Source organism: Eleutherodactylus coqui, chromosome 1 (genome assembly GCF_035609145.1).
Source record: "Eleutherodactylus coqui strain aEleCoq1 chromosome 1, aEleCoq1.hap1, whole genome shotgun sequence".
In the NCBI taxonomy this organism is placed as follows: domain Eukaryota; kingdom Metazoa; phylum Chordata; class Amphibia; order Anura; family Eleutherodactylidae; genus Eleutherodactylus; species Eleutherodactylus coqui.
Genome location: NC_089837.1, coordinates 15,497,657 through 15,520,535, shown reverse-complemented (window position 1 = coordinate 15,520,535; position 22,879 = coordinate 15,497,657). Strand labels below are relative to the sequence as shown.

The 22,879-nt window shown below is 49.7% G+C and overlaps 1 protein-coding gene across 1 annotated transcript in view; it reads left to right on the top strand.

Moving 5' to 3' along the window:
* Positions 1-404: 404 nt before the first annotated feature.
* LOC136577440 (vomeronasal type-2 receptor 26-like) overlaps positions 405-22,879 on the top strand; it is a 66,739-nt gene continuing 44,264 nt past the window's right edge. Inside the window, exon 1 of the mRNA XM_066577660.1 lies at positions 405-1,187. Coding sequence (XP_066433757.1) covers positions 405-1,187 — 783 coding nt within the window. The remainder of the gene's footprint in view (positions 1,188-22,879) is intronic.

Here is a 22,879-nt window from a genome sequence, read left to right as displayed (position 1 = left end):
TGAGCTTTGAAAACTAAAGTCTCACAAAATACAGTTGAGCGCAAAGCCCTGGAGATTGATGTACTACAATGTATAACTTGTCTCTGGTGGAACAGAAAGTGAAGTGTTAGATGTAATGATGGTCTTTATAGAAATTAAAAAGTAAAAATGTATCACCTAGTCACCGGGTACATGAAACATGTTAGTTCTGAAATATGGGACCCTCGGCACGCAATAGAATAGGAGACCACTGTTCTCCATCACCCAAGTGCATGACCACATTGAGGAATAATCTAATGTACATGAAGGGCTGTTCATCAGGGAATTAAGTTTCCTAAATAATCTGGATTATGATTTTATTATTCAAATTGAAGTTGAGAATTCCTGGTGGTTTGATGTTCTCCCCACAGATCAGCTATGGAGCGATGGATCCTGCATTTACCAACAAGCTCCGGTTCCCTTATTTCTATCGCACAGTCCCTGAAGAGTCGGCTCAGTATGAAGCTGTTGTTCTGCTACTGAAGCATTTCGGCTGGAGCTGGGTGGGGATGGTGACGGTAGACGATGAGAGCAGCCGACGAGCCGACATGGAGGTCTACAACATGATAACACAGAGCGGCATCTGCGTAGCTTATATAGAATCTGTCAGTAATTATCATCATATTGTCTCCTCTGTGACCTCAAGGAAGGTGTTGTATCACATCAGGAAGACCCATTGTGATGTTATTTTATTTGTTGGTTCCTCACATGGCTTAGACTCATTGCACTATTTATTGTCTCGCTTCATCAAAGCCAGGAAGGTTGTAATCATACTCTCATCTACTGTTCCTGAAGAGTTAATCCAATTGAATACATTTCATAGATCTTTACAGCTCACTGTTCATGAAGGAAGAATTCCAGGATTAAAGGGACATTTACTGACAGCCGGTCCTCTAAAATATCCGGAGGCTGAGTTAATGTTTGATATATGGAAACAGCATCTTTCTTGTTGTATTGGAACTGATGACTTATGGAGGCCATGTAATGAAAGTGATGTTCTCGGTAATGTAGATCGCTCTCTGTATGATGTGGACAATTTCCGATACACATTCAGTGTGTACTCTGCAGTGTATATTGTGGCTCATGCCTTACATCATCTGATATACCCAGATAAAAGACAGGAACATACCGAATTATTTAATATCCAAAGGGAAAAGGTTTCCTGGAAGGTGAGCGCTCCAGTTTGGTGATTATATCAATGTTAATTATTTATATTTAACCCCTTTGTGACAAGTGATGGTGATATCAGTTGGAGGCGGATGCTGATCCTGCACAGTGACAGGTATATCTATCAATGCCCAGTGTACCTGCAGGATCCTGACAGGAGGGCAACCATGATGCACAGCCTTGCTTCCGCTGCAACCATAAGGAACCAATATCACTCTCCCTTTATTCCTCCATAGTCACAACCTGCAATGAGATCACAAAGTGATGCCCATGTGTAGGAGGATATAGGCCAACCAGGGGATAATGGTTATTGCCGGCAGAAGACCACAGGACCAGAATTATTGGGCCACGAGGGCGTTCTTGTTCCCAGGAGCCTCCCAAGTCCAAGGACGTACAGGCAGAGAACACACACTACAACGTTGAAGAAAGCTTTGATGAAGATAAAGAAGGCAGATAGCTAGGCTGGGTTCACACGGGGCGGATTTTCGTCGGAAATCTCGCGGTTTGGCTGCAGCAAAAACCGCAAGATTTCCGCCGGGAGAACCGCCGCGGTTTAAGCCGCGGCGGCTTTGAAGCGGTCCGGCCGCATGCTTTTCCGTTGCGGCCGGCTCTCCCATAGAGGAGAGCGCGGCCGTAACATAAATAAACAAAAAAACGACTGTAAACAGACATGCTGCTTCTTTTGAAACCGCGGCTGCGGCGGCCGCAGCCGCGGTTTCAACCGGATGTACCGCAGCGGATTACCTCGTCCACATGGCTGGCTAATCACAAAATTAGCGGCCGCGGGCGGTTTTGCCGCGGGCGGATCTGCTGCGGCAGAACCGCGGCAAATCCGCCCTGTGTGACCCCTGTCTAAGACTACCAGCAGCTGACCTGCGTGCATGCACGTCTTGGAGCTCCCGAGACCTCAGGGAAACCCCTAACATCAGCAGGGAGGCCCCCAGTACCGCCAGGAGGCCCCTGGAGATGCAGGCAGCCTGGGGACGGCCAGCAGTGAGATTTCCGGCGGTGAACTGCCCTCTGCATACCACGGTGCTCACTGCCTAAACTGCCAAGACCCACAGACTCCCCTCCTGCTACAGCTGATTTCGTCTCACTGCCTCCCTGCTCCTTCTCCTGTTACCAAAGCTTGTCCTGCCCAACAGCTGCGGAGAGGCTGTCTGTACTCTCCTCTGTGAGCCAGCGGAGCACTGACAAGAGGAATCCCCCTCCACTCCACGTGCTGCTCCATCCTGGCCACTGCCATCTTGACCCCAGGCTGCATCTGCATCTCCATGCACAGCAGCTGTATAGTGCCATTGTCCTTCCTGGTTTCTTCATTGGGCTGTCCCTGGCACCTAGCCTCACTGTCCTGCCTAGCCATCAGGAGAAGAGGGGACATCAGTGCCACTGAATTTGCCAGGACGAAGTCCTGCAGGGGTTGGATGCTCGGACACCTCTGCACACCCCAGTATGCAACAAGGATCCACCTGACCACCAGGAAAGTGGAGAAATCTGCACTGCTGCTCTTCTTGTACCCAAAACAGCACTGCAATCCTCCCATGGCTTCCACCGCAATCTTCCACTGAGGACGAACGCTGGGGTAAGACCTGCCAAAAGCTGCCTCCCTGCCCCATTCCACTCTACACGCCTCATCACCTGAACTATTTCTACCCATTATCCAAGGGGATGGCTGACCACCGGGATGAAGCTGCGCCTGCCTTCCTGCTCTGCATCCACTGCCATTGGGCGAGGTTAGTGTGTTCATCATTGCCACCAACTCCAGCAGACACCAGGGTAGGAGACTTCAGAGGCTGTCCTCTGCCCCATCACAACCCTCTCGTCTCTGCTCCCAACTCGGTTGCCTTATCCACAACCTACATAGACTGTTTCATCCCTCCACTGCTTCACCACCCGCAAAGACGGCACCTATTCTCCACTAATCTACACTTCTGCCTGCTCTATCCTGCATGTGCCTCATCACTATCCGCAAAAACTGTCTAGCTCACCCCCATGCTTTACTTCATCCATGCTGATGTTTATGCTTCATATTGTCCACGCCCATGCCATGCTATGTTAATGCTCATGTTTTGTGTTGTTTACACTCCTGTCATGCTCTGTCCTGTCCCTGTCTATGCTATGCTCCTCTCTTTGCACTGACTGCTCTCTTCGCCCCCCCAACACCTGCCATTGCCTGCTCCGCACACACCCTGCCTGACCTACTCTATTGCTAAATTGAGCGTACCGCGTACCTCGATATGGCGATTCGACAGGGCAGGAAGCAAGTTTCCCTCTAACACTAACACCCTCATCCTTGCACTAACCTCTACCTACATTCTCACTGCCTGTCGCTACACCTTACTTTTACACCCAGCCCCAACACACTGTACCTACATCAGCCCCTCCATGCTCTCCTCATCCATGAATAGTTCTCACATGCTTCTCACCTTCCTCTAATGCATCCGTCTCCTCTAACTACCAAGAAACACCACAGCCACCCTCACAAATCCCCCAACCATCTGCTCACCCTCGCTACCTTGTTACTCTTATGACTTCACCACCAAGCTCCTAAATCTGCTTCCTCTCACCAAAACTAGGATACAGCAGTCTGATTCTGCCTCTTCCGCTGCATTGTCCTATGATGGCATGCAGTTTTCCCACACCAACAGATCGAAAGACAGGCATGGCGGAGGAGTAGGTGTTCTCTCTTGCCCCGCGCTCAATTGCCCCTTCCAGGTTACTCCCCCAGCTCCCTCTCTTACCTTCTCGTCTTTTGAAGTAAATACCCTGCGACTCTTCTGTCCACTCCCTCTACGTATTGCAGTAATTTATTGGCCCCTGGGTTCCATCCACCTGTTTCTGGACTAATTTGCTGCCTGGCTCCCTCATTCCCTGTCCTGTGAAATCTCAAGCCCCATCCTCTGGGATTTCAACATGCCCATCCCCAACATCCCCATCTTCCCACTTGCCTCTCAACTTCTAACCCTCACCTCCTCCGTTGGCCTATCACAGCTCTCCTACTTCCCCACTGACAGAGAAGGTAATTTTCTTGACCTAATCTTCCTTTGCCTATGATTCGCCTCCCTCTCTACGAATTCCCTTCTCCAACTCCCGGATCACAATCTCCTCTCCTGCACCATTAGGCACCTCAACATCTCCCCAGATCCCACCATTTTTCGCACCTACAGGAACCTCCAGACCATCCACACCCAAAAGTTTGCCATTTTGAATTTGTAAGGCAACTCTATAATATAAAATTATATTTTCCAATGTTTTCCAAGGTTCTGTACTGAGCCCAGTGTTCTTAAACATTAGAGATGAGCGAGCACCAAAATGCTCGGGTGCTTGTTGCTCAAGTTGAGCTTTCCGCGATGCTCGAGAGTTCGTTTGGAGTAACAAACCCCATTGAAATCAATGGGCGACTTAAGCATTTTTGTATATAACAGATGCTCGCTAAGGTTTTCATTTGTGAAAATCTGCAAAAGCTACGAAAGTGATGGAAACGACACAGAAATGGATAGGGCAAGCGAGGGGCAACATGCAGGGCTGCATCTCAGGTTCCCAGGTCTCATTATTAAGCCACAATAGCGGCAAGAGTATGCCCCCCTCCTTACAAATTTTACTTCGGACAAACCCTCATTAGCAAGGCACACCTTAGCTAAGCACCACACTACCTCCAGCCAAGCACAATTACTGCCTGTGGGACACACCGCTGCCTCTTCTCCTGGGATACATGCTGCCCAACCCCCCCGCACAACCCTGCGTCCGCAGCGCACACAAAAGTGGCCCTACGCAGCTTTCAGCTGCCCTCATGCCATACGCTGGCCTCATAGCCACACCACCTTCATGTCTATTTCTAAGTGCATCTGCCATGAGGAAGAACCGGCGCCACACACTGCAGAGGGTGGCAGGGCTAGGCAGCGACCCTCTTCAAAAGGGGCGGGGCGATAGCCCACAATGCTGTTGAGAATTGATAATAGATTGACGTTTCATCTTCATTCCATCCTTTGCCACCTCCGTCAGGAGCTGCAAACATGGGCATAAATAGGAGTCTGCTGCCAGTCCAGCACTTCTACACATCTCCACAATGCAGCAATACTCTGTGTGGGAAGTATGTGAGCAGGCCCTGGGTCAGCCTCTGTCCCAGCAAACACCTCGTGTGGCCCAAGGTGCTGCGAGTGACATAGCAATGGGGACTCCATGTGTCCACACACTACTTATCGACAATGCAAGGGGTAAACCATCTGCACTCTGCACCCTACCCAAGTCTGTCAGTGTTTTGGGGACAGACAGGTACAACTCTGCTATGGCAAGTCTGTGTGCACCCCCAGCATGTGTGGCTAGCAGGAACCCACAGACGGTACATAAAGAAATCCCAGTGCAGTGCCCCGGATAGCTGAGGTTACGTGAGAGGAAATACATGTTGGCTGTGGCCCACACGCCATGCCCTAGACATTCTGAGTATTTTTTAAAAGTGTCAGGCAGGTACAACTCCGCTATGGCAAGTCTGTGTGCACCCACAGCATGGGTGGCTAGCAAGAACCCACAGACAGTACATAAAGAAATCTCATTGCAGTGCCCTGGATAGCTGAGGTTACATGAGAGGAAATACATGTTGGCCTCAGCCCACAATCCATGCCCTAGTCAGTCTGTTTTTTTTTTGGGCCAGATAGGTAGAACACCGCGATGGGAAGACTTGGTGCACCCATAGTATACACAGACCCCTGTAATATTCCTGAAGCAAAGGTATAGGGAGACCCCAGTAACATTTCTGTAGTAACAGTATAGACAGACCCCAGTAACATTTCATTAGCAGAAGTATAGGCAGACCCCTGTAACATTTCTGCAGCAGAAGTATAGGCAGACCCCTGTAACATTTTAGTAGCAGCAGTATAGGCAGACCCCTGTAACATTTATGTAGCAGCAGTATTGGCAGACCGCTGTAACATTTCAGTAGCAGCAGTATATGCAGACTCCTGTAACATTTCAGTAGCAGCAGTACAGGCAGAGCCCAGTATTTGTAACATTACAGTAGTAACAGTATAGACAGACCCCAGTAACATTTCTGTCGTAACAGTATAGACAGAGCCGAGTAACATTTCTGTAGTAGCAGTTGTGACAACACGGGGGTTACATATCACGCCAAACGGTCACTTCTCTTCTTTACTTGCACTTTATTCATACAATCTTTAACAGCAACATAAACGGCTGGGTCTCCAGATAAATAATAAATACTTGCAACAACAAAAGTCTCTTTTAAACATCCTTTCACAGTCCTTTTTAGAGTCCCCTCAGTAAAGTCCTGCACAGGGTTGAAGGCAACCGCAACAACAAGTCCACTTGATTTGCACAGACCTGTGGATGTCCAGATCACAGCTGGTCCTTAGTCTGTCGTGCCTTCAGACCCTTAGTCCCAGGGCAGGCATACTTCAGGGGTCCTGCTGGAACCACGTAGTTCCTGGTCCATAACGTCTCTCTACTGCATACAACAGGAGTCACCGGTTAACTGCAGCCTGAATTTCCAAGGCATATACACACACCTCTCCTAGGTGTGGAGGTGAGGAGCGTCTCCCTCTCCACCTTTGGCCTTCTTAGTCACACACTGGGCCTGGCAGCCCTACATCTCCACTGAGCTGTCACACTGGGCCTGGCAGCCCTGCACTCTCTCACTGCAGTGGGAACAACCCTTTTTTATAGCACTGACCACACCTGTGGGTGTTTCCCCTCTTGTTTCAGGCATCAGACTGATTGTCTGTGGCCCCCACACACTCCATGTGTCCACACACTACTTATCGACAATGCAAGGGGTAAACCATCTGCACTCTGCACCCTACCCAAGGTAGGGTGCAGAGTATAGGCAGACTCCAATAACGCTTCTATAGCAGCAGTATAGGCAGACCCCTGTAACATTTCTGTAGCAGCAGTATAAGCAGACCCCTGTAACATTTATGTAGCAGAAGCATAGGCAGACCCCTGTAACATGTCTGTAGTAGAAGTATAGACAGACCCCAGTACCATTTTTGTAGCAGAAGTACACGCAGACCCCCTGTAACATTTACGTGGCAGAAATATAGGCAGACCCCAGTAACATTATTGTAGCAGAAGTATAGGCAGACTCCTGTAACATTTATGTGGCAGAAATATAGGCAGACCCCAGTATCATTTTTGTAGCAGCAGTATAGGCAGACCCCACCGCCATTTCTGTTGTTGAAGTATAGGCAGACCCCAGTAACGTTTTTGTAGCAGAAGTATACACAGACCCTTGTATCATTTCTGTAGTAACACTATAGACAGATCCCTGTAACTTTCTTGTAGCAGAATTAAAGGCAGGCAGGCAGACCCCAGTAAAATTTCTGTAGTAATAGTATAGGCCAACCTCTGAAACATTGGGATACCATGAGCGTAGGCGAAGGCCGGAAAAATTAGTTGGATAAGAGTGTAGGCGTGGGCCCCAAAAATTAGTGTACCAAGAGTACAAGTGTACCTCTGAAAAATTTATCCACCGAGAGGGCAGGTGAAACCCATAAGCATTTTTTTTAAAGATACAGCTCACTGTTGCTTAATTTGTAACAGAGCCGGGAGGCAGCCCTGTTGAAAAAATTGGTTCATGTTAAAGTATCAATACTTTTGAAACTTAGAAAAATTGTAAAAACATTGATAGATGTAAATGAGCCTTTTGGGCCGCAGAAAAATTGGCCGTTTAGCATGATGACGTGTTGTTTCTGCAGGAGGAGTAGCAGGAGGAGCACTAATGTCAGAGACAGATTGACAAAGATAAATGCCCCGTTTTCCCGGTGATACAGAAGAGTGCTTTTATCTGCGGTTGCAGCGAAAAGAATCTTTAGGTTCCGCTGCTCTTCGCTGGTGGAGAAGAGAAGTCTGGGGAAATCCAGGCTTTGTTCATCTTTATAAGTGTAGGCATGTCAGCACTGGCAGTTGACAGGCAGGTACGATTGTCCGTTATGATTCCCCCAGCTGCACTAAACATCCTCTCTGACAAGATTCTAGTAGCAGGACAAGCCAGCACCTCCAGGGCATACCGCGCAAGTTCGTGCCACGTGTCCAGCTTTGACACCCAATAGTTGTATGGAGCTGAGACATCATGGAGGACGGTCGTACGATCGGCTACGTTCTCCCTCACCATCTTTTTACAGTGCTCCCTCCGACTCAACCTTGACTGGGGAGTGGTGACGCAGTCTTGCTGGGGAGCCATAAAGCTGGCAAAGGCCTTGGAGAGTGTTCCCCTGCCTGCACTAAACATGCTGCCTGATCTCCGCGCCTCCCCTGCTACTTGGCCCTCGGAACTGCGCCTTCTGCCACTAGCGCTGTCAGATGGGAAGTTTACCATAAGTTTGTCCACCAGGGCCCTGTGGTATTGCATCACTCTCGAACCCCTTTCCTCTTCGGGAATGAGAGTAGAAACGTTCTCTTTATATCGTATGTTGAGAAGGGTGTACACCCAGTAATCCGTAGTGGCCAGAATGCGTCTAATACGAGGGTCACGAGAAAGGCAGCCTAACATGAAGTCAGCCATGTGTGCCAGGGTGCCAGTATGCAAGACATGGCTGTCCTCACTAGGAAGATCACCTTCAGGATCCTCCTCCTCCTCCTCGTTCACAGGCCATACACGCTGAACAGATGGGAGGCAAGCAGCATGGGTACCCTTTGCAGTGGGCCAAGCTGTCTCTTCCCCCTCCTCCTCCTGCTCCTCCTCCTCCTCCAAAACGCGCTGAGATATAGACATGAGGGTTCTCTGAAGAACATCGCAAGAATCCGCTCTTTTCTCACTGTGGAGACGTTAAAAACGCTTATTGTCGCCCTCATCCACTCCCGGCTCGATTATTGCAACTCGTTGCTGATCGGCCTCCCCTGCACCAGACTCTACCCTCTCCAGTCCATCCTGAATGTGGCAGCCAGGCTCATCTTCCTGTCCAGCCGCTACTCGGACGCCTCTGTCCTGTGCCGGTCACTGCACTGGCTGCCCGTTAAATACAGAATTCAATTCAAACTCGCTACCTTCATCCACAAAACCCTCCACAGTACAGCGCCACCCTATATCGCCTCCCTTATCTCAATCCATCAACCAGCCCGGGCTCTCCGCTCTGCTAATGAAACCAGACTGAGCGCCCCTTTAATTTGAACTTCTCATTCCCGCCTCCAAGACTTCTCCAGAGCAGCACCGGTCCTCTGGAACGCACTACCAAAGGCTACCCGAGCAATCCAGGACTCGCAGAACTTCAGGCGTGCTCTAAAAACGCACCTCTTCAGGGAGGCATACCGCATTCCCTAAACAAACCCCTCTGTACTCTGCCTGATAACATGCTCCCTGACCTAATGACTGCAATCCCTGCTAGCCATCATAAACCGCTCCTGCAGTCACACCGTTTCTGCCGTCACACGGCTAAATGTCTGACCATTGTCTATGTGTATAGCATCGCTCACTCTCCACCTCGCCATACTGTGCACATCTCCAGCCCCTTTACCCTCTGTATCACCCCATTACTTGTAGTATGTAAGCTCGTTGGAGCAGGACCCTCACCCCTATTGTTTCCATCAACTGATTACTATATGTAACCGTGGTTCTGTAATGTTTGTATTTTGTCTTTCTGTATTCCCCCCTGTCTATGTAAGCGCTGCGGAATATGTTGGCGCTATACAAATAAAGATTATTATTATTATTATTATCTGACTATCAAGCGACATACTCTCTTCCCCCGTTTTCTGTTCCGACCGCAAAGCGTCAGCCTTTATGCTTTGTAGCAAACTTCTCAGCAGGCATAGCAGAGGAATGGTGACACTAATGATTGCAGCATCACCGCTCACCATCTGGGTAGACTCCTTAAAAGTTTCCGAGTACCTGGCAGATGTCTGCCATCCAGGCCAACTCCTCAGTAAAGAATTGGAGAGGCTGACTACCACTACGCCGCCCATGTTGGAGTTGGTATTCGACTATTGCTCTACGCTGCTCATACAGCCTGGCCAACATGTGCAGCGTAGAATTCCACCATGTGGGCACGTCGCACAGCAGCTGGTGCTCTGGCAGATGAAACCGATGTTGCAGGGTGGCAACGTCCGTGTGGGACTTGCGGAAATGTGCGCAGACGCGGCGTACCTTGCCGAGCAGGTCAGATAAGTGCTGGTAGTTTTTCAGAAACCGCTGAACCATCAGATTGAAGATGTGGGCCAGGTATGGCACGTATGTGAGGCTGCTGAGCTACAGAGCCGCCACAAGGTTACGGCCATTGTCACACACGACCATGCCCGGTTGGAGGCCCAGCGGCGAAAGCCAGAGATCGGTCTGCTCTGTCAGACCCTGCAACTGCTCAGGGGCCCTGTGCCTCTTTTCACCTAGGCTGAGTAGTTTCAGCACGGCCTGCTGACAACGCTGTGCTGCCGTGCCGCGCCACACCGACTTCTGGCGATGTGCTGCTCACATTTCTTAATTGAGAGGTAGAGGTTGCGTAGGAGGAGGAGGGGGAGGGTTTATAGGAGGTGGCATAGACCGCAGCAGAAAGCAGAACCGGGGAAGGACCCGATATTCTGGGTGTCAGTTGGACGTGTGCGGTCCCAGGTTCTGACTCGGTCCCAGCCTCCACCAAATTCCCCCAATGTGCCGTCAGGGAGATATAGTGGCCCTGCCTGTCAGTACTTGTCCACGTGTCCATGGTTAAGTGGACCTTCCCAGTAACCGCGTTGCTGAGGGCACGATTGATGTTGCGGAAGATGTGCTGGTGTAGGGCTGGGACAGCACACCGGGAAAAATAGTGGCGACTGGGGACCGAGTAGCGTGGGACCGCCGCCGCCATCATGTTTTTGAAAGCCTCCGTTTTCACAAGCCTGTATGGCAGCATCTCCAGGCTGCTCAATTTGGCAATGTGCACGTTTAAAGCTTGAGCGTGCGGGTGCGTGGTGGCGTATTTGCGCTTGCGCTCCAACGCTTGCGCTAGCGACAGCTGGGCGCTGCGCTGAGAGACATTGCTGGATGAGGTCGAGGGCATCGGAGGTGAGGGTGTGGGTGCAGGCTGGGAGGCGCTCATGCCTGTGTCCTGAGAGCGGGGTGAATCTGAGTGGCAGGTTGGGGCACAGGGGGAGAAGCAGTGGTGCGACCCGGGGGCGGTCATCATATGCCTGTGCATGCTGGTGGTGGTGAGGCTGGTACTGGTGGCTCCCTGGGTGATCTTGGTGCGACACAGGTTGCACACCACTGTTCATCGTACATCCGCGCTCTCACTGAAAAACATCCACACCTTGGCACACCTTGGCCTCTGCATGGTGGCTTGGTTCGAAGGGGTGCTTTGGGAAACAGTTGGGGGATTCTTCGCTCTGGCCCTGCTTCTACCCCTTGCCACCCCACTGCCTCTTCTAACCTGTCCTGCTGCTGCACTTGCCTTCCCCCTCTGAAGACCTGTCCTCAGTTGGCTTAGCAAACCAGGTGGGTTCATTCACCTCATCGTCCAGCGGCTCTTCCTCCGAATCCTCTATGCGTTCCCCGCTCGGACTTACTGCCCTTACTACTACCTCACAGATAGACAACTGTGTCTCATCATCATCCTCCTCCTCACCCACTGAAAGCTCTTGAGACAGTTGCCCTAAGTCCCCAGCCTCAGCACCCGGACCCCGGGAACTTTCCAAAGGTTGGGCATCGGTCACGACAAACTCCTCCGGTGAGAGAAACCCTTTTTTCCCAATCAAGGTAGGGGCCCAAGAACAGTTCCTGGGAGTCTGTCTGCTCATCAGAATGTGTCATTTTCATGATGTGAGGACGCTGGGAGGAAGGAGGAGCAGCAGCGAGAGGATTCAGAGTTGCAGCAGTGAACGGCATAGAAGACAGGGTGGTCGATACATTGCTGGATGCATTTTCTGCTATCCACGACAGGACCTGCTCACACTGCTCAGTTTGTAATAAAGGTCAACCATGTGGACCCAAAAACTGTGATATGAAGCTGGGGACCCCAGAAACTTGCCTCTCTCCTAATCCTGCAGCAGCCGGCTGCGATTCACCTGGACCAGGAACTCGGCCTGTGCCCACACCCTCACTTAGACCTCCACGTTCTCGCCCGCATCCACGTCCTCTAGCCCTACCCCTACCCCTCAGCATGGTGGATTACAAATAGAGCAGACACAGAGCGGTGTAAATAATTATGGAATTATTGGCGTACAGTTGGAGGCTGACAGCAGCATTGTAACGCTAACTCCAGGCAGAAACAAAGAATACGCAGGGCTGCAAACTGGCCAAGCCGTTCAATAGTGATGCACTACAACTCCGACCAGACGCCCAGTAAATTTCAGATGGTCAGAGCTAGCCGTAAGAAGAAGCCTTTATTTTAATTTTTTTGAAAAAGAATACAGGCTACATAGCGTGTATATGACTTCCCCTATATCAGTGGCTGTGGCCGTATGCTGTGCGTGAAGTTGACGGCAGACACAGAGTGGTGTAAAAAATTATGGAATTATTGGCATACACTTGGAGGCTGACAGCGGTATTCTAACCCTATCTCCAGGCAGAAACAAAGAATACGGATGGCTGCAAACAGGCCTATCCGTGCAATAGTGATGCACTACAACTCCCACCAGACAACCTGTAAAATGCACGCAGTCACAGGTAGTCGTAAGAAGGAGCTTTTTAAAAAAAAATTTTTACAAAAGAATACAGGTTATATAGCGTGTATATGATTTTCCCTCTCATAAATTGGGACAACACCCTCAAAAATATCAGTGCAGAGGACAAATGGGAAAAGTTTAAAAGGATCCTAATCACCTCATGTGAGCAGTTCATTCCCTTTAAAAATAAAAGAAACTCAGCTAAAAGGAAACCAATGTGGCTCGACAAGACTGTAAGAGGGGCAATAAACGAAAAAAAGAAAGCGTTCAAACTACTAAAGCAGGAAGGCAGTGAAGAAGCGCTAAAATCGTACAGCGAAAAAAACTAAATATGCAAAGATAGGATCCAAATTGCCAAGGAGTAGGCAGAAAGACTGATCACCAAAGAGAGCAAAAACAACCCTGAAACTATTATACTAAGGGAACTAAGTGATGAGATAGCTAGGCTGCTATATCTAATATTTCTAGTCACTATCAAGATTGAGGTTGTACCATTGGATTGGCGCATTGCCAACGTGGTTCCAATTTACAAAAAGGGGAGCAAAAGTGAGCCTGGTAACTACAGGCCAGTAAGTCTCACTTCCATAACGGGAAAACTTTTCGAGGGGATTCTGAGAGACGCCATCGATGAGTACCTCAAGGAAAACAAGGGAATAACTCCTCACCCGCATGGATTCATGAAGGGTCGCTCATGTCAGACAAATCTGATCAGTTTCTACGATGAAGTAAGCTCTAAGCTGGACCTGGGAGAATCTATTGATCTCGTATATCTGGACTCCTCTAAAGCCTTTGACACCGTGCCACATAATAGGCTAATATACAAAATGAGGCAGCTCGGATTGGGTGAAAACGTTTGTAATTGGGTAAAGAATTGGCTCAATGATAGAAAGCAGAGGGTGGTAATAAGTGGTTCATACTCTGATTGGACCACAGTTGCTAGTGGGGTGCCACAGGGTTCGGTATTGGGCCCCACTCTGTTCAACATATTTATCAATGACCTGATAGAGGGACTGTACAGCAAAATATTAATATTTGCAGATGACACAAAATTATACAATATAATTAATGCAACGGAGGACAATGTGCGGCTACAAACGGACCGAGATAAGCTGGAGGCTTGGGCAGAAAAATGGCAAATGAAGTTCAATATCGAAAAATGTAAGATTATGCACATGGGCAGCAAAAACGGATATCACCAATATTTAGTTAATGGGGTACCACTAGGGAAAAGTGATATGGAAAAGGACCTGGGGGTACTAGTGGATAATAGACTAAACTGGAGTAACCAATGCCAGTCAGCTGCTGCAAAGGCAAATTAAGTCTTGGGGTGTATTAAAAGAGGTATAGGGGCGAGGGATGAGAACATTATCCTTCATTATACAAGGCACTAGTCAGGCCCCACATGGAATACTGTGCACAGTTCTGGTCACCGGTACTCAGGAAAGATGCTACAGTACTGGAGGGGGTTCAAAGAAGAGCAACTAAACTTATACATGGAATGACGGGACTGGAATACCCAGAGAGGCTATCCAAATTGGGATTATTTACTCTAGAAAAAAGACGGCTAAGGGGCGACCAAATAACCATGTATAAATACATGAGGGGACAATACAAGGATCTCTCCCATGATCTGTTTATACCCAAGACTACGACGGTAACAAGAGGACATCCGCTACGTTTAGAGGAAAGCAGGTTTCATCACCAACATAGAAAGGGGTTCTTTACTGTAAGAGCAGTTAGACTGTGGAACTCTCTGCCGATGGAAGGGGTGATGGCAAAATCAATAGAGGAGTTTAAAAGGGGACTTGATGTCTTTCTGGAGAGGAAGGATATTACAGGATATAAATCTTAGGTTAATTGTTAGAGATGAGCGAGCACCAAAATGCTCGGGTGCTCGTTACTCGGGACGAAATTATCGTGATGCTCGAGGGTTCGTTTCGAGTAACGAACCCCATTGAAGTCAATGGGCGACTCGAGCATTTTTGTATATCGCCGATGCTCTCTAAGGTTTCCATTTGTGAAAATTTGGGCAATTCAAGAAAGTGATGGGAACGACACAGCAACGGATAGGGCAGGCGAGGGGCTACATGTTGGGCTGCATCTCAAGTTCCCAGGTCCCAATAGCGGCAAGAGTGGGCCCCCCCTCCCAACAACGTTTACTTCTGAAAAGCCCTCATTAGCAATGCATACCTTAGCTAAGCACCACACTACCTCCAACAAAGCACAATCACTGCCTGCATGACACTCCGCTGCCACTTCTCCTGGGTTACATGCTGCCAACCCCCCCCACCGCCCGACGCAGTGTACACAGCGCACACCAAAGTGTCCCTGCGCAGCCTTCAGCTGCCCTCATGCCACACCACCCTCATGTCTATTTATTAGTGCGTCTGCCATGAGGAGGAACCGCAGGCACACACTGCAGAGGGTTGGCACGGCTAGGCAGCGACCCTCTTTAAAAGGGGCGGGGTGATAGCCCACAATGCTGTACAGAAGCAATGAGAAATATAATCCTGTGCCACCACCATCAGGAGCTGCACACGTGGACATAGCAATGGGGAACCTATGTGCCACACACTATTCATTCTGTCAAGGTGTCTGCATGCCCCAGTCAGACCGCGGTTTTTTATAAATAGTCACAGGCAGGTACAACTCCGCAATGGGAATTCCGTGTGCACCCACAGCATGGGTGGCTCCCTGGAACCCACTGGCGGTACATGTATATATCCCATTGCATTGCCCATCAAAGCTGAGGTAATGTCATGTTAAATGCAGGTGGGCTTCGGCCCACACTGCATGCCCCAGTCAGACTGGGGTTCTTTAGAAGTAGACACATGCAGTTACAACTCCCTGTGGACCCACAGCATGGGTGACTCCCTGGAACCCACCAGCGGTACATAAATATATCCCATTGCAGTGCCCAGCACAGCTGATGTAACGTCAACTTTAATGCAGGTGGGCAAAAAATTAATCGGATTACACTGTAGGCGAGGGCCCCAAAAAATTGGTGTACCAACAGTACTAATGTACGTCAGAAAAATTGCCCATGCCCAACCAAGAGGGCAGGTGAAACCCATTAATGGCTTTGGTTAATGTGGCTTAATTTGTAACTAGGCCTGGAGGCAGCCCAGTTAAAAGAAAAATTGGTTCAGGTGCAAGTTTCAACGCTTTAATGAGCATTGAAACGTATAAAAATTATTTACAAAAATTATATGACTGAGCCTTGTGGGCCTAAGAAAAATTGCCCGTTCGGCGTGATTACGTGAGGTTTCAGGAAGAGGAACAGGAGGAGGAGGATGAATATTATACACAGATTGATGAAGCTAAAAGGTCCCCGTTTTTGATGGTGATAGAGAACGATGCTTCCATCCGCAGGTGCAGCCTACGTATTGTTTAGGTATCGCTGCTGTCCGCTGGTGGAGAAGAGAAGTCTGGGGAAATCCAGGCTTTGTTCATCTTGATGAGTGTAAGCCTGTCGGCACTGTCGGTTGAAAGGCGGGTACGCTTATCTGTGATGATTCCCCCAGCTGCACTAAACACCCTCTCTGACAAGACGCTAGCCGCAGGACAAGCAAGCACCTCCAGGGCATACAGCGCGAGTTCAGGCCACGTGTACAGCTTTGACACCCAGTAGTTGTAGGAGGCAAAGGCGTCACGGAGGACGGTCGTGCGATCGGCTACATACTCCCTCACCATCCTTTTACAGTGCTCCCGCCGACTCAGCCTTGACTGGGGAGCGGTGACACAGTCTTGCTGGGGAGCCAGAAAGCTGTCAAAGGCCTTAGAGACTGTTCCCCTGCCTGTGCTGTACATGCTGCCTGATCTCTGCGCCTCCCCTGCTACCTGGCCCTCGGAACTGCGCCTTCGGCCACTAGCGCTGTTGGATGGGAATTTTACCATCAGTTTGTCCGCCAGGGTCCTGTGGTATAGCATCACTCTCGAACCCCTTTCCTCTTCGGGTATGAGAGTGGAAAGGTTCTCCTTATACTGTGGGTTGAGCAGTGTGTACACCCAGTAATCCATAGTGGCCAGAATGCGTGTAACGCGAGGGTCACGAGAAAGGCATCCTAACATGAAGTCAGCCATGTGTGCCAGGGTACCTGTACGCAACACATGGCTGTCCGCACTAGGAAGATCACTTTCAAGATCCTCCTCCTCCTCCTCAGGCCATACACGCTGAAAGGATGACAGGCAAGCAGCATGGGTACCCTCAGCATTGGGCCAAGCTGTCTCTTCCTCCTCCTCCTCACCCTCCTCATGCTCCTCCTCCTCAACGCACTGAGATATAGACAGGAGGGTGCTCTGACTATCCAGCGACATACTGTCTTCCCCCGCCTCTGTTTCCGAGCGCAAAGTGTCTGCCTTTATGCTTTGCAGGGAACTTCTCAAGAGGCATAGCAGAGGAATGGTGACGCTAATGATTGCAGCATCGCCGCTCACCATCTGGGTAGACTCCTCAAAGTTTCCGAGTACCTGGCAGATGTCTGCCATCCAGGCCAACTCCTCAGTAAAGAATTGGAGAGGCTGACTACCACTACGCCGCCCATGTTGGAGTTGGTATTCGACTATTGCTCTACGCTGCTCATACAGCCTGGCCAACATGTGCAGCGTAGAATTCCACCATGTGGGCACGTCGCACAGCAGCTGGTGCTCTGGCAGATGAAACCGATGTTGCAGGGTGGCAACGTCCGTGTGGGACTTGCGGAAATGTGCGCAGACGCGGCGTACCTTGCCGAGCAGGTCAGATAAGTGCTGGTAGTTTTTCAGAAACCGCTGAACCATCAGATTGAAGATGTGGGCCAGGTATGGCACGTATGTGAGGCTGCTGAGCTACAGAGCCGCCACAAGGTTACGGCCATTGTCACACACGACCATGCCCGGTTGGAGGCCCAGCGGCGAAAGCCAGAGATCGGTCTGCTCTGTCAGACCCTGCAACTGCTCAGGGGCCCTGTGCCTCTTTTCACCTAGGCTGAGTAGTTTCAGCACGGCCTGCTGACAACGCTGTGCTGCCGTGCCGCGCCACACCGACTTCTGGCGATGTGCTGCTCACATTTCTTAATTGAGAGGTAGAGGTTGCGTAGGAGGAGGAGGGGGAGGGTTTATAGGAGGTGGCATAGACCGCAGCAGAAAGCAGAACCGGGGAAGGACCCGATATTCTGGGTGTCAGTTGGACGTGTGCGGTCCCAGGTTCTGACTCGGTCCCAGCCTCCACCAAATTCCCCCAATGTGCCGTCAGGGAGATATAGTGGCCCTGCCTGTCAGTACTTGTCCACGTGTCCATGGTTAAGTGGACCTTCCCAGTAACCGCGTTGCTGAGGGCACGATTGATGTTGCGGAAGATGTGCTGGTGTAGGGCTGGGACAGCACACCGGGAAAAATAGTGGCGACTGGGGACCGAGTAGCGTGGGACCGCCGCCGCCATCATGTTTTTGAAAGCCTCCGTTTTCACAAGCCTGTATGGCAGCATCTCCAGGCTGCTCAATTTGGCAATGTGCACGTTTAAAGCTTGAGCGTGCGGGTGCGTGGTGGCGTATTTGCGCTTGCGCTCCAACGCTTGCGCTAGCGACAGCTGGGCGCTGCGCTGAGAGACATTGCTGGATGAGGTCGAGGGCATCGGAGGTGAGGGTGTGGGTGCAGGCTGGGAGGCGCTCATGCCTGTGTCCTGAGAGCGGGGTGAATCTGAGTGGCAGGTTGGGGCACAGGGGGAGAAGCAGTGGTGCGACCCGGGGGCGGTCATCATATGCCTGTGCATGCTGGTGGTGGTGAGGCTGGTACTGGTGGCTCCCTGGGTGATCTTGGTGCGACACAGGTTGCACACCACTGTTCATCGTACATCCGCGCTCTCACTGAAAAACATCCACACCTTGGCACACCTTGGCCTCTGCATGGTGGCTTGGTTCGAAGGGGTGCTTTGGGAAACAGTTGGGGGATTCTTCGCTCTGGCCCTGCTTCTACCCCTTGCCACCCCACTGCCTCTTCTAACCTGTCCTGCTGCTGCACTTGCCTTCCCCCTCTGAAGACCTGTCCTCAGTTGGCTTAGCAAACCAGGTGGGTTCATTCACCTCATCGTCCAGCGGCTCTTCCTCCGAATCCTCTATGCGTTCCCCGCTCGGACTTACTGCCCTTACTACTACCTCACAGATAGACAACTGTGTCTCATCATCATCCTCCTCCTCACCCACTGAAAGCTCTTGAGACAGTTGCCCTAAGTCCCCAGCCTCAGCACCCGGACCCCGGGAACTTTCCAAAGGTTGGGCATCGGTCACGACAAACTCCTCCGGTGAGAGAAACCCTTTTTTCCCAATCAAGGTAGGGGCCCAAGAACAGTTCCTGGGAGTCTGTCTGCTCATCAGAATGTGTCATTTTCATGATGTGAGGACGCTGGGAGGAAGGAGGAGCAGCAGCGAGAGGATTCAGAGTTGCAGCAGTGAACGGCATAGAAGACAGGGTGGTCGATACATTGCTGGATGCATTTTCTGCTATCCACGACAGGACCTGCTCACACTGCTCAGTTTGTAATAAAGGTCAACCATGTGGACCCAAAAACTGTGATATGAAGCTGGGGACCCCAGAAACTTGCCTCTCTCCTAATCCTGCAGCAGCCGGCTGCGATTCACCTGGACCAGGAACTCGGCCTGTGCCCACACCCTCACTTAGACCTCCACGTTCTCGCCCGCATCCACGTCCTCTAGCCCTACCCCTACCCCTCAGCATGGTGGATTACAAATAGAGCAGACACAGAGCGGTGTAAATAATTATGGAATTATTGGCGTACAGTTGGAGGCTGACAGCAGCATTGTAACGCTAACTCCAGGCAGAAACAAAGAATACGCAGGGCTGCAAACTGGCCAAGCCGTTCAATAGTGATGCACTACAACTCCGACCAGACGCCCAGTAAATTTCAGATGGTCAGAGCTAGCCGTAAGAAGAAGCCTTTATTTTAATTTTTTTGAAAAAGAATACAGGCTACATAGCGTGTATATGACTTCCCCTATATCAGTGGCTGTGGCCGTATGCTGTGCGTGAAGTTGACGGCAGACACAGAGTGGTGTAAAAAATTATGGAATTATTGGCATACACTTGGAGGCTGACAGCGGTATTCTAACCCTATCTCCAGGCAGAAACAAAGAATACGGATGGCTGCAAACAGGCCTATCCGTGCAATAGTGATGCACTACAACTCCCACCAGACAACCTGTAAAATGCACGCAGTCACAGGTAGTCGTAAGAAGGAGCTTTTTAAAAAAAAATTTTTACAAAAGAATACAGGTTATATAGCGTGTATATGATTTTCCCTCTCATAAATTGGGACAACACCCTCAAAAATATCAGTGCAGAGGACAAATGGGAAAAGTTTAAAAGGATCCTAATCACCTCATGTGAGCAGTTCATTCCCTTTAAAAATAAAAGAAACTCAGCTAAAAGGAAACCAATGTGGCTCGACAAGACTGTAAGAGGGGCAATAAACGAAAAAAAGAAAGCGTTCAAACTACTAAAGCAGGAAGGCAGTGAAGAAGCGCTAAAATCGTACAGCGAAAAAAACTAAATATGCAAAGATAGGATCCAAATTGCCAAGGAGTAGGCAGAAAGACTGATCACCAAAGAGAGCAAAAACAACCCTGAAACTATTATACTAAGGGAACTAAGTGATGAGATAGCTAGGCTGCTATATCTAATATTTCTAGTCACTATCAAGATTGAGGTTGTACCATTGGATTGGCGCATTGCCAACGTGGTTCCAATTTACAAAAAGGGGAGCAAAAGTGAGCCTGGTAACTACAGGCCAGTAAGTCTCACTTCCATAACGGGAAAACTTTTCGAGGGGATTCTGAGAGACGCCATCGATGAGTACCTCAAGGAAAACAAGGGAATAACTCCTCACCCGCATGGATTCATGAAGGGTCGCTCATGTCAGACAAATCTGATCAGTTTCTACGATGAAGTAAGCTCTAAGCTGGACCTGGGAGAATCTATTGATCTCGTATATCTGGACTCCTCTAAAGCCTTTGACACCGTGCCACATAATAGGCTAATATACAAAATGAGGCAGCTCGGATTGGGTGAAAACGTTTGTAATTGGGTAAAGAATTGGCTCAATGATAGAAAGCAGAGGGTGGTAATAAGTGGTTCATACTCTGATTGGACCACAGTTGCTAGTGGGGTGCCACAGGGTTCGGTATTGGGCCCCACTCTGTTCAACATATTTATCAATGACCTGATAGAGGGACTGTACAGCAAAATATTAATATTTGCAGATGACACAAAATTATACAATATAATTAATGCAACGGAGGACAATGTGCGGCTACAAACGGACCGAGATAAGCTGGAGGCTTGGGCAGAAAAATGGCAAATGAAGTTCAATATCGAAAAATGTAAGATTATGCACATGGGCAGCAAAAACGGATATCACCAATATTTAGTTAATGGGGTACCACTAGGGAAAAGTGATATGGAAAAGGACCTGGGGGTACTAGTGGATAATAGACTAAACTGGAGTAACCAATGCCAGTCAGCTGCTGCAAAGGCAAATTAAGTCTTGGGGTGTATTAAAAGAGGTATAGGGGCGAGGGATGAGAACATTATCCTTCATTATACAAGGCACTAGTCAGGCCCCACATGGAATACTGTGCACAGTTCTGGTCACCGGTACTCAGGAAAGATGCTACAGTACTGGAGGGGGTTCAAAGAAGAGCAACTAAACTTATACATGGAATGACGGGACTGGAATACCCAGAGAGGCTATCCAAATTGGGATTATTTACTCTAGAAAAAAGACGGCTAAGGGGCGACCAAATAACCATGTATAAATACATGAGGGGACAATACAAGGATCTCTCCCATGATCTGTTTATACCCAAGACTACGACGGTAACAAGAGGACATCCGCTACGTTTAGAGGAAAGCAGGTTTCATCACCAACATAGAAAGGGGTTCTTTACTGTAAGAGCAGTTAGACTGTGGAACTCTCTGCCGATGGAAGGGGTGATGGCAAAATCAATAGAGGAGTTTAAAAGGGGACTTGATGTCTTTCTGGAGAGGAAGGATATTACAGGATATAAATCTTAGGTTAATTGTTAGAGATGAGCGAGCACCAAAATGCTCGGGTGCTCGTTACTCGGGACGAAATTATCGTGATGCTCGAGGGTTCGTTTCGAGTAACGAACCCCATTGAAGTCAATGGGCGACTCGAGCATTTTTGTATATCGCCGATGCTCTCTAAGGTTTCCATTTGTGAAAATTTGGGCAATTCAAGAAAGTGATGGGAACGACACAGCAACGGATAGGGCAGGCGAGGGGCTACATGTTGGGCTGCATCTCAAGTTCCCAGGTCCCAATAGCGGCAAGAGTGGGCCCCCCCTCCCAACAACGTTTACTTCTGAAAAGCCCTCATTAGCAATGCATACCTTAGCTAAGCACCACACTACCTCCAACAAAGCACAATCACTGCCTGCATGACACTCCGCTGCCACTTCTCCTGGGTTACATGCTGCCAACCCCCCCCACCGCCCGACGCAGTGTACACAGCGCACACCAAAGTGTCCCTGCGCAGCCTTCAGCTGCCCTCATGCCACACCACCCTCATGTCTATTTATTAGTGCGTCTGCCATGAGGAGGAACCGCAGGCACACACTGCAGAGGGTTGGCACGGCTAGGCAGCGACCCTCTTTAAAAGGGGCGGGGTGATAGCCCACAATGCTGTACAGAAGCAATGAGAAATATAATCCTGTGCCACCACCATCAGGAGCTGCACACGTGGACATAGCAATGGGGAACCTATGTGCCACACACTATTCATTCTGTCAAGGTGTCTGCATGCCCCAGTCAGACCGCGGTTTTTTATAAATAGTCACAGGCAGGTACAACTCCGCAATGGGAATTCCGTGTGCACCCACAGCATGGGTGGCTCCCTGGAACCCACTGGCGGTACATGTATATATCCCATTGCATTGCCCATCAAAGCTGAGGTAATGTCATGTTAAATGCAGGTGGGCTTCGGCCCACACTGCATGCCCCAGTCAGACTGGGGTTCTTTAGAAGTAGACACATGCAGTTACAACTCCCTGTGGACCCACAGCATGGGTGACTCCCTGGAACCCACCAGCGGTACATAAAT